General features: G+C 43.0%; 1 protein-coding gene across 1 annotated transcript in view; it reads right to left on the bottom strand.

Annotated features, from left to right (window-relative positions):
* ENPP1 (ectonucleotide pyrophosphatase/phosphodiesterase 1) overlaps window positions 1-13,009 on the bottom strand; it is a 149,839-nt gene that overhangs the window by 67,161 nt on the left and 69,669 nt on the right. The window contains exons 8-9 of the mRNA XM_056566561.1: window positions 8,559-8,678; window positions 1,483-1,592 (exon numbers count right to left, since the gene is read on the bottom strand). Coding sequence (XP_056422536.1) covers window positions 1,483-1,592; window positions 8,559-8,678 — 230 coding nt within the window. The remainder of the gene's footprint in view (window positions 1-1,482; window positions 1,593-8,558; window positions 8,679-13,009) is intronic.

Raw genomic sequence — 13,009 nt, 5'->3', positions numbered from 1 at the left:
ATTTACTACTTTTTTTTAAAAAAGTGGCGTTATTTGGTCTCACATTGCACTCTACCCTGAACCCTTGATCAGTTTTTCAGCAGAGGCCCCACCTAGGCGGCCACTAAAACTGCTTTGCCCATCCCCCCACGAGATCCTATATTGTTTCCGCATCATAATGTAAAGCACTATTCTATAGCTGTGTTGTACCTCTCCCACAGTCCATATTGGCAATGATTACATTTCTATCTAATATTGCATCGTTAATGTCATATTTTAATCTCATTAGGCATGTTACAATATATGCATTATGTATATCTATGCTTTTCACCATATCTAACTTTGTTTTGTTCGTCAGTTATATTGTAGATGTTGTTTTCATCTGTTTTTCCGGCTATGTCCAGTGTTGTTTTGTAAACTAATAAAGAATTTCCAATAAAAACTATTAAAATGAAAACAAACAAACACACATTGGGGAACTACTGCCACTTCCCCAGTGCCTTTTGTATCACTGTTCTGGTCCCTGGCACGATCCCCTTACGGGGGTGAACAGGTTAGATTGCAGCTTATACCTAATTGTTCATTGCGGCAGTGTCCTGCCTCGGCCTGTGATTGACTGAGCGACAGTGTGACGTATTGAGCCCCAGTACTGGTCTTCCACAGGCTTAGGCCTAATATGTCACACTTACTCTCAGCTAATCATACTTCAAGGCCGGACATGCAGTCTGCATGCAGTCCGACACGTCGACCCCCGCCACCAGAAAGATGATTGCATCAGAGACCACAGCAATAATATCGGAGGCACTGGGGAAGTGGCAGGAGGTAAGTAGAGCTTTTTTTGTTTTAATGCTGGCAGCCTGGGCATGATTTTAAAAAAAAAGTTAAAACTCTGAAGTACCTCATTAAAAGAAGTAATGGTTGCCCTAGTAAAAGTATCCCTAAAGTGTTACTGTCATTAAAATATCTTTTGACATGTTGCGCACACAGGGTCTAACTCCTGAGACCCGCTGCAATCGTGAGTTATTAGCCAGGGAAGCAGGTGGCCCAGCGTTCTGCTCCTCAGCCAATGGAGAGATCCGTACATTTCTCTGGATTGAAGTCTATGCAGAGAAATTGATGGATAGCTCAGAAACAGCCACCTGTGTGTATGAGTGTGTAAGACCGCCCAAAATGAGTAAAGTAGTCAAGTGGGTGCTTCTACTCAATGATGGACAGCTCTCTACATGCACAAATAATACACATTTCTAAGAGTAAATGACAAGTTTTCCCCCAAAGGTATATATAAAATTGCTCAGTTCCTGCTGTCATAACATACTGTCTGCAGATTTGACGGAGTTTTTAGTGTGACAGGTTCCTTTTAAAAGTATTTTAAGCATATTAGGGCTTCTTTGTTTTATTATAAATGCTGGGAATTACACAATTGCCAAGTGTCACTCTTTGGCCCATTCCAAGACTTTGAGCGATGTAGAAAAACATTAAAACTGCAGTACAGCTTGTAATTACCCATTGTATTCTTTATAAATATTTGGATATGTTCCATTTAACTTAACATCCGATCCTGGCCAGAAGAAAGATGCTGTCTTTAACCCTTGCTTCATGGCAGTTATCCATACCTAGAAAAAGAAAAAAAGAAAAAAACAATAGAACAACAATACTAGAGGACTCCACTTCAGAAATTGTACAATTAAGGTCACTTTCACATAAAAGTATTTTGGGCAGAATGTTCTGTTAGCATGTGTAAGCCAAAAGCATTGAGCAAACAGAGAGGAAAAGTATAATAAAAAAAATTAATTTCTCCTCCATGTGTTGGACACACCCCTGGTTTTGGCATACTGATGCGAAATACTGCCATTGCTGTATGGGGGTGCTTCAGCATTGATATACTATAAACTTTACATTAAAGTGGTATTCCAGGCCAAAACTTTTTTTTATATATCAACTGGCACCGGAAAGTTAAACAGATTTGTAAATTACTTCTATAAAAAAAATCTTAATCCTTCCAATAGTTATTAGCTTCTGAAGTTGAGTTGTTGTTTTCTGTCTAACTGCTCTCTGATGACTCACGTCCCGGGAGCTGTGCAGTTCCTATGGGGATAGTCTCCCATCATGCACAGCTCCCGGGACGTGACATCATTGAGCAGTTAGACAGAAAACTTCAGAAGCTAATAACTATTGGAAGGATTAAGATTTTTTAATAGAAGTAATTTACAAATCTGTTTAACTTTCCGGAGACAGTTGATATATATAAAAAAAAGGTTTTGCCTGGAATACCCCTTTAAGGGTATGTTAACACGTATAGGATCTGCTGCATATTTTGTGCAGCTGATTTTGCTAGCCATTAGCTTCAATGTTTACCCTAAGGGTAAGACCCAAGTACATGCCAGTTTGTAGCAGACCAACACTTTTTTCTCCCAGTGTATTCACAGCATGCGTGATATAACATTGTGTGTAGTGTGTCCTCACTAACACAATAGTCCAAATCTCATGTCTATTTTAGAAGAATTAATATGGTGTAGGCCCCAACCTCTGATTGAAAAAAAAAAAAAACACCTTTATAGTCTTCCAAACACATCAGAGATAAAATTTGGTTCGGTCCGAATTTGTGGCGAATCTGTATTAAAAAAAACAGCTATTTTTGGCCTACAGAGAGCCTCAATAGGGGCATAGAACACTTTGCCTTGCTGTAGCACTCATAGGGTATGTGCTGGGTTAGTGAAATAATACTGTTATTCAGTATGACATGCAGATTTAGAGGCGTCGTTATTAGAATCACTGTCGCAGATGGGCACAATGACAGAGCCTGGAGGTGGCATGGTATGAGGAGACCATATAGTGGCTGAATTACACAGCGTGGAGGTGGTGGAAGCATGAGGAGACCATAGAGGTCTTTGCATCACATCAATACTTGGTGGTGTAGGTGGCACAGTGTTTTTTGCACACCTTTCCTTTTGTTTGATTTCAAAAAATGTTGGGGTACATATATTTTATCCTAAGAAAAGTTACGTTTTAGCTAATACATATCCTCAATACTTACTTGTGGTCTGGTGCCAAGGAATGTCTAACTGGGGAGCAGCACCTTAAATATGTTTTGCACTATCCATCCAAGTCAGACCTGCGAGAGGATGGACGATGGCCATTGACTACATAGGATGTCTCTGTAGTAAGTTAGTTTGTCCTCCCTCTCAGTGGGTGTAAAAAAGGCCCCCATTTTGTGTCAGTAGCGAGGGTCCAATAAGGTGGAGAGCCAGAAATCATCCCGCTGCTGAATGGTGACAATTCAGCCGTCATTACGCAAGCAAGTGCGCATGCATCGTGCCATTTGTGCAAGTGGCTCGGAGGGACTCCCTGCCTCCATCTCCCCTGCATTCTGCCACGATGTGTCTGGGTCCTCTGTCTCGCCTTCCTCATAACCCTCTAGCTCCTCTGGCAGCTCCTGCTCCTCCTCTTCTCCTGTCAGATGGCTACAAAAACCACCCATCTTGCAAAACCTAAACTGTGCTCCACTGTGCCCCTCCCCCTCTTCCTCCAGTTCAGCCCCCACAGGGCTCATGGGGCCATGGGATGTAGGCCCCACATCTCCAGTGCCCTGACCAGCCATCGTTTCCAACACTGTTGTAGTAAATGAAGCAGTGGAATGATGTAGTTCATCCCGTAATCCTGGCGGCTGACTAATAATGTGGCTTCCTCAAAGGGCCTGAGCAAATGGCAGGTGTTACGTATGATCTGCCACTGGTTGACATTGAGCTTACACAGGGGAGTTCCCCTATCCGCATGGATCTTCAAGAAATCAGTGATGGCTTTTCTCTGTTCATATAGTCACTCCAACATATGGAGGAATGGTGGAATTCCAATGTGTGGAAATGTCACATATCAGACTATGTTTGGAGATACCGTTCTGACGCTGCAGCTCAAGGAGGGTGTGCTTTGTGGTGTACGAGTAGCAGAAATGCATGAAAAGTTTCCTTCACATTGTTAGGATGTCTTGCAGATGGGAGGAACACTTCAGGAACCGCTTGACAACCAGATTGAACACGTTTGCCATGCAGGGCGCATATCTCAGGCTTCCTTGTCGCAGCGCAGACAAGATGTTCTTCCCATTGTCGGTGACTATGGTACCCAATCTCAGTTTTCGTGGAGTAAGAAGAAGAACAGCGTGAAACCACCGTGCCCTGCACACATGGTATGCTGAAGGGGCACTGAGACTTGTCTGTGCAGTGGAGGCTGAGGACACCATGGAGCATAAGGAAGTGGAGTCGCACACTGTCACAGGAACAATGGCCTGAGAGCATGGAGGCGGAAGCGATGTGTCCTGTCCAAGTTGCTGTTATGGCTGTGCAGGAACCACATTTACCCAGTGGGTCGTAAAGGACATGTACTGACCGTAGTTACAGCTCCACACATCGGCACTGCCATGCACTTTGGTACACACCAACTGGCTCAGGGACTGGCCCACCTTCTGCTCCACAAAATAGTGCAGGGCTGGTACTGCCTTCTTCGCAAAGAAATGATGGCTTGGGACTCTCCACCTGGCTCAGCACAAGCCATAAGTTCTTTGAAAGGTGCAGAGTCCACCACTTGAAAACGGAGGGACTGTAGCAAACAGCAACTTGGACAGGAGCACATTCAGCGATGGGTTGCTGGCGGAATGACTGAGTCGAAGTAGGAGAAACAGGAGCATCTGGAGAGATATAAGATGGGTATGACTCACAGCTCCCTTCAGCTGAGGTGGTGGGCCTTGGCTGGCTGAAACAGGGAGCGGCGTGCCACTGGGTGATGCAGCAGGCTGGACCACCATATCGATGCCATGGTTCTACCAGGCTGCTTTATGGTGATGCTGCATATGTTGACGCATGGCCGTGGTGCCAACATTGGGACCCTGGCCACGCTTCACCTTCTGCCGACACATCTTGCATGTGGCCAGGTTAAAATCCTCCGGATGCTTGATGAAAAACTGAAACACCGCCGAGTAGCTGATTTTCCCACCAACAGTTCGCACTGATTGACTGCTACCACCACCGACTCCAGCAACCCATTTCACTACCTCCCGGGAAGGTAGGCTGTCGCAAACAGGTGGTCTACCCCGGGCACCTTTGGCTCCAGACTTTCCACTTCTGCCACCTTGCTGGCTCAGCTGCTGCCTCAAGGGCAACCTGCAACCCTCTTCTCCTGATGATGATGATGATGATGATGAAGCCCGTTCTGCACCCGGCTCCCAAGTGCGATCGGCTTCTTCATCAAGTTGTGTCTGCACATCACTGATGTCCTCCTCAGGTTCCTCAACAGTGTCTGCTTCAGGAGCCTAAACGCTTGCAACACCACCTCCCACGTCACTCTCCTCATCACTACTTACCCGCCAAGCGGAGGAAGCAGCGGATGTCTCCTCCACTTTTTGGCTGGGCAGTAGCTGCTATCTGTCCTCTAGATCATCCTCACTAAATAGTGAAGCTGAAACCACAGCATAAGATACTTCTGTGGGGGAGGGAACAGCATAGGACATAGGCAATAGGAGGACAGGGACTGCTCCCAGGCCATGCCAACTAAGGGTTGTGTCTGAGGAAACCACCAAATGTTGACTGAGGGTGTCAGATGTCACTTGTTATGAAGTGGATGACCGTGTTAACCAATCCATGAAAACAGATGGGTTGCTGGTCGAGACACGATGGCTAGCTGATACCGGTACTACACTCAAAATTGCACTGGGCTGTGACATCACAGGGGTGGCTGGCTGCTGATAGGCTGCATGTGATTCAGGGTCATCCCGCCGACCCTTGTTCCCATCTTCCCAGAAATATATAATAAAGAAAACGGCCTCTGAAATCCCACCACTAGGGGCCTCATACCTACTGGTATGCTAACCAGTCCTGCAGCAGCATCAGCAAGAGATGAGTCATGGACAAGCCTGCATGAGCAGACACACCAATCACCTGCCACCACCACAAGGGAGGGACACGCCTCTTCCTGAGAGGATTTCTAACACAGTGAGCTAATGAAAAGAGGTATTTTTATAATAAATTTAGGTGATAGAGGCATAAAAATGAGATGTACATTGTCAGGATTAGGTACTAAGTTACATATAATTATTTTTTTTTTGTGTGTGTGGGATCAGACAGGTACGCTTTAAAGTATCATATGGGTTTTCAGGATACTAGTGGTACATCTAGTGTTATGTCCGAAACCATCTTGCAGTATATAATACTTCTGTCATGCTAAAATGCAATCTTAGGTAGTAATATACTGAACTTATACTAAATAAATCACTACAATGACAAAGTGTAATCTCCTAATAGTAGTGTAATTTTTATTATGAGGCAGTATATTTTTATTAGATATATATATATATATATATATATACACACACACACACATACACACACACACACACACACACACACACAGGGGAATATGCAAATCAGCTAATTACATCACCTTTTTAGGCGATGTTCCCTGGTATCAGCTTAGCTCCAGTTGCAGAATATAAAAAGCTAATAGGGATTAATGCCAAGCCAGAACTCTCTCTCCTTTGAAGGAAAGAGCACCCATCTGCGGACAGCTTTTTCGGGGTACTTGCCCCTTGTCAGTACAGGGCAGGGTAATCTGACTTGGCTGAGATGAGGGGCCTTAGACCAACTAAACGGGATGAGTATTTAACTCAGGGAGAGTTCACCACTCCTGGTGTGACGGAGCTTTCAAGGGCCACTAAGCACTCCGCAGGCATTCTGGGTAGCGGAATATGCAAATCAGCTCATTACATCCCCTTTTCAGGCGATGTTCCCTGGTATCAGCTTAGCTCCAGTTAGTGGTCCTTGAAAGCTCCGTCACACAAGGAGTGGTGAACTCTCCCTGAGTTAAATACTCATCCCGTTTAGAGATAGATATATATATATATATATATATATATATATATATATATATATATATATATACACACACACACATATATACATACACACACACATACACAGTTTTTTTTATTTTTTTGTTTTACATAGATCAACATAATGCTATTGCATTACATTGATCCATGCTATCTATGTTCAATTGCTATGGGCTGCCTAAGGACCCCTTAAAGGGGTACTCCACCCCTAGACATCTTATCCCCTATCCAAAGGATGATTGGCTGCAGCACCCCGCTGTCATTACTGCACAGAGCTAACTCGCTTAATGCGTAATGACGGCAATACAGGGGCCGGAGCATCATGATGTCACGGCTCCGCCCGCTCATGATTTCACAGCCCGCCCCCTTAATGCAAGTCTATGGGAGGGGGCGTGATGGCCCCTGTATTGCCCGTCATCATGCACGGAGCGAGTTAGCTCTGTGCAGTAATGACAGCGGGGTGCTACAGCCGAGATCACGGGGGTCCCGCCAAAGGATAGGGGATAAGATGTCTAGGGGCAGAATACCCCTTTATGCAATCACAGAGGACACCAAGGACCAGGTAGGGCAACCCATTGTCTGCCCGCAATTACATCACGATGGAACCACTAGATACCAGGAAATAGCATTAGTGTTCGCTATTGATAACGGCATTTAACCATTTATATGACGGACATTGGAGTGATCTCCAATGTCCGTCATTACCGGCAGATGTCAGCTTCTCATAGCAGCGGGCATCTGCCAAGTATGACATGGACCCGCGCCATACTGACCTCACATGATCCATGACGTACATGTATTTCATGGCTCAAGAAGGAGTTAATCTGGAGACAGGAAGAGACTTTATGTACATTATTTTAGAGGCCCAATGCTGCGTTCTACTTGTGCTGATGACATTATCACTCAGTTCCCTGCATCAGAGAGAGGAAGATTGAGCAGCTCCTTGCTGCGCGTTATACGCTGGGACTGAGGTATAACACGCAGGTAGGGTCTTAGATTCATATTTTAGTTTACAAAATGCGTGTTATACGATGATAAATATAGTACATCTCAAGAAATGCGAAGAAGCGCAGTATAAATTAACATGCACCAAAATAATACATACCAAATAAAAATAAAAAAACACCATGTACAATGCAATCAGCCTGTCAGACACTTGTAAATGTGTGTGTGACATTATCTTAAGTTCTTTAAGAAACAGTTGTAGCACTGTTAATAACACTGTTAATAACAGCTTTTGATATGTTAATCAGGCATGTCAAAAGTTGTTGATCGCACCAGGTCTCACTCCTTAGACTCGCTGCTATCATGAGCTATTAGTCAAGAAAGTGGTTGGCATTTTGCTCTGCTCCCCAGCCAACCTAGAGATCTGTCCATTTCTCTACATAGACTTTTACACATTGGCCTCTAAAATAATGTACATATACGGATCTCTCAGCTGGCCCACTTCTCCAGGCTAATGACTTTAAATAGCAGTGGGTCCCAGGAGGGTGACCCGGTGCGATTAACCACTTGTGACATGTCTGATCAACATGTCAAAAACATGTTGTTAAATCAGTTTTTTAAATTAATGTTAATTTAAAACTAAAACACAATTTAGGATCAAAAATGTGGAGAAAAACACACAGTATGTCCCTGCCGTGAATGGAGGTGGTTTTATCAGAATAGAAAGGAGTTTATCACAATTCTATTTATTTATACATACAGGTTCTCCTTGGTACCAAGAAGGGTGAAATTTTTCTGCATTTCTTAGTGTGAATAATGCATTGCGGTGAGGATCATACATTTTGTTGTCCACAAGCCCATGTGATTCTGGGTAGAGACCCTGTAATCCGAAAAAACAAGATAATCCAGATAAGATTTGCTTAGACAACTAAAAGCTTTTACCTCATCAACACAAAATGGTTTAGGCTACCATAACACAGGCTAGATTTTTTAAAGCTAAAGCCAGAAGTGGATCCAGTTTAAAGTAAAAGTATGAGTCCCGTCTTAATATTTACCATTTCATTTGAATTTACTTAACGCAAAAACCACACTGGCAGTTCCCAAAAAAAAAAATGCCTTTTGTGATGGCAGCCTCCATGAAAATAAATCAACTATGCATGCAATCAACAATCAAAGGAAATATCACTCTAGGTGTACGTTGAAAAGGAGGGGGGGGGGGGGGGGGGCGGTTTTCCATAGCAGAAAATCCACAACAGATTTCAACAGATCTGCTACAGATTTTCAACTAGGGAAAAAAATGTGAAAAAAAAAAAAATCAGTCACAAGTAGGATATCTACAGTTTATGAGCCAAACCCAGAAATGGATCCATGAGGAAGAAGTCTTTCTTCTCTTATATTTTGCATGCCTAGCGAATACACTTTTTGCTTCGGCTCAAACTGCAGTGGCAGTATTCTAAAAAAACTGCCAGTGTAAACACAGCCTTAGGCTATGCTCTTATGGAGGAATTTCTAAGCGGAATTAAACAGAAAATTCTGCTCGGAAATTCCACAAATTGAACTGCACATTGAATTTAATGGGGATTCAGCTGTCCCATTCACATGGTAGAATTTCCACTGCGGAAATTCTGCAGCGGAAATTCAACTTTCCATGTCTGAATTTTGCTGAATTCTGGGCAGAATCCCATTGACATTAATGGGGCTTTGAATTTGGTAGAATTCTGTGCTTTGAAAAGAACGAATTTTGAGTTAATAGCAGAATGTCCACCATGTGAACATAGCCTTAGAGAATGATCAAACTGAGAAATTGACAAGGAATTTACTCGCGTAATTCTGCAACATTGTTCTGCTCCAATATCGCATTGAATGACCGTTCTATTTACAGGGCAGGGCCCCTGGTCTGCCGCGGCTCTCCCCATGCAGGAGGCCCGTTGACCACAGCATGACGCTGAGGCCGACATGCTCCCTCCATGTATCTCTATGGGAGAGGTGGAGCTGCAGTGTTTGTGCATCCCGGACCATCCCATAGAGCTGAATGGAGGACGAGTGTGTCTACCTATTAGTGACTGCAACCGACACAAGCTTTAGCCACGCAGAGCCAGAGGATAAGAGGTCTAAGGCAGCAGTACTCCTTTAACGTTCTTTACGTTGCTCTGTTCACACCGAGCAATTTCTGCAGATGCAAGTCCAAAGCAGAATCTTATTTCACCAGAAGATTGAACATGTTCATTCCTCTGGCTGTATCCACAGGTAAAAGCCCATTGAAGCCAATGGGACTTTCATTTTTCCTGACAACATGAAGCGTTGACAAGGAATTTTTGCACAGAATTTTGTAAAGGAGCATTGAGAGCCAGCCCATTGTTAGTTGTAGTACTACTGATCCTCCCTCAGATTTCTGCATCAAATTCCTCTACAAATTCTATGCCAATGAGAAGACAGCAGACTAGCTGAATTCCCCGACCAAAATGATTCCTCTTCAATACTTCAGTGTGAACATACCCTTTAGGGCAAGTTCACATGGGTCAGATTGGTTGGAAGTTCCCTCAGAAAAACCACAAACAATTCTCAGGCCAGATGCACATTAAATGTTACTGGGTTCGGTGCAAATTTGCCTCTGTGTATTTCCTGACAGTATGCAAAAAAGAAAAACCTAAAATTTGCAGTTGCAGATTTTGCTGCAAATTTGAGGGTAAACAAAAAAAAAATTTGACTTGCTGGTTTTATTGCACAATTTGACTTCAAAAGATTTGTCATCTTCTTTACTGGTGCCATGAAATGCTGCCTATGCATTCCATAAACAACAGTAATAAAAGTCCACCACACATGGATTGTTTCATCTGCTTGTTACTGTAATGAATAAAGGAAAGGATATACGTAGAATAAGTCAGATGTGGTCTAAAATTATTTATTGGTTAATAATTATGCTACGGTGTCCTCTGCAGGGCCCTTGCATTGGACATAACAGACAATTAAAATAAAAGCAATAAAAATTGAATTAATAAAAAATCATGAACTTGATTAAATAGCAAACAACTAGTTAATGTTCCCCAAAATGTAAGCAATTACTTACAGTATTAGCAAGGTCTCTGATGGGTCGCACTGTAGATACACACTTTTGTATCTCGCTGTAGTGGGATTAAGTTAAAGTCAATATGCAGTGCTGCAAGTGCACACTTTTTGTCCCACACTATAGTGTGATTGCGCTACCGGTAACTGATATATAGCAGGGTAAGTGCCCTCTGCAGCATTGTAGCCCCCCTGTTTGCAGCCCACTCTACCCTGGCGGCACAGGGTTGGTTTGAATTAAAGTCACGAGTGGAGTGGGGATTGGTACCCAGTACCTCTTACCCGTGGTGCCAATGAAAGGTGCTCCTTCTTTCAATCAGCAAAGTAAGTGAGGTTCTGGGGAGCGCACGGTTCTGGGGAGCGCACGCTCCGCTGGTGGGATGATGTTCTCCAAAGTTTAGAGTGTTGAAGTAAGGAGTAAGGGTGAATAGTGATTCAAGCTTGCCTGTATTGGGGTGCTTGCGATAAAAGGGTGGCCAGCTAGACGCATTTTGGGGAGCCAGGTCCCTTTTACAATAGCTGATGGCTCCAGTATTATGAATGAAATGCCCTTGAAAACTATAGCATTATATAACCCCTGCATCAATTTGTTTGCCAGGTAACAGGTGTAACCTGGACTGGATCTGGATGGGGTATGTATTTCCACTGGGAATATACAAGACCAAATAGTGTCAATAGATGGGAAAGAGAAAATAGAAAAGGAAAATATAAGAATGGAGAATAGGTTCTAAGACTTATAAGAATTATATATATATATATATATATATTACAAATCATAAAATGTTGCAGTATCTTGTAATACCTTTTTTATTGGACTAACAGCATTTTGTAGAGACAAGCTTTTGGGATTCCTCCCTTTATCAGGTCCAAAGCAAATCTAAGCTCACAATGAGGAATCCCAAAAGCTTGTCTCTACAAAATGCTGTTAGTCCAATAAAAAAGGTATTACAAGATACTGCAACATTTTATGATTTGCATCTGCATCACTGGGCTAATACGGCTACTCAAATTTACTATATATATAAAATCAGTCATATCGCACAATACCTCGTTAACATATAGTAATTTATCAAGAACATATTGTAAGGTCTTTTTCTTTACATTTATATCTAATTAAATCTTTGAGTTTGTAACCTCATTCTTAATTCTCATACTTCCTATTTAGCCATTGATACTATTTCACATATTGATACAAAAAGCTCATTTTTTTATATGCAATATATATGAAATAATATAAAAAATATGAATGGGAAGGAGTGCAGAAAGGACATTTGCTAGAAACTACAGGTCATGAGGACTAGGTCGCAGGGTCTGTTCAGGTGTCGAGTATGCTCAGAACGACGGACCGTGCGACCTTGTCCTCGACAATTCCACCTGTAGTTTCTAGCAAATCGCCTTTCTGCACTCCTTCCATTTCATATTTTTATATATATATATATATATATATATATATATATATATATATATATATATATATATATAATAAAAATATGAAATGGTAGGAGTGCAGAAAGGGCATTTGCTAGAAACTACAGATGGAATTGGTCATGAGAGCTAGGTTGCAGGGTCCGTTCAGGCGTTGAGTACGTGACCAGGCTCAGAATGGACCTTGCGACCTAGTCCTCATATTCCATCTGTTGTTTCTAGCAAATCGAGAAAAAAGAGAAAATTGTGCAGCTCACTTGGATAATGGGAAAGTGAACCCGAGGTTAAAGGTGATGCCTTCACCCAGAAAGGCCTAATAAAATATAGTAAACTATATCAGCATTGGGAACCATATCTTCACTACATGCCAACCTGTTATTCCTAACTATCTACTTGCAACAGCTGGATGCCCCCATCATTTGCGCGCGCACAGCGCATCAGTCACTCGAGGAACGCCGGCCACCGCTCCCATACCACTATCATCCTTCATCCTCCACTTGTGGCAACTACATCCCCTATGGCCAGAGAGCTCTCCATGCCAGTCGCTTTACTGGAATCGCTTCTATCCACGAGCAGACGGGCACCTTCCTCTGAGCCGGATACCTCCGTGCCAGCCCGACCACACTCCACAGGACATCGATTGGTGAGCGGTGCTGTGCACCCAAACTTTACTCTGTTATCTACACAATATCCGGAACGGAGACATCCGAACCAGTGTATGTT

Source organism: Hyla sarda, chromosome 3 (assembly GCF_029499605.1).
Source record: "Hyla sarda isolate aHylSar1 chromosome 3, aHylSar1.hap1, whole genome shotgun sequence".
Classification (NCBI taxonomy): Eukaryota; Metazoa; Chordata; class Amphibia; order Anura; family Hylidae; genus Hyla; species Hyla sarda.
The sequence above is the reverse complement of the archived record's forward strand: the minus strand, read 5'-3'. Positions and strand labels throughout refer to the sequence as shown.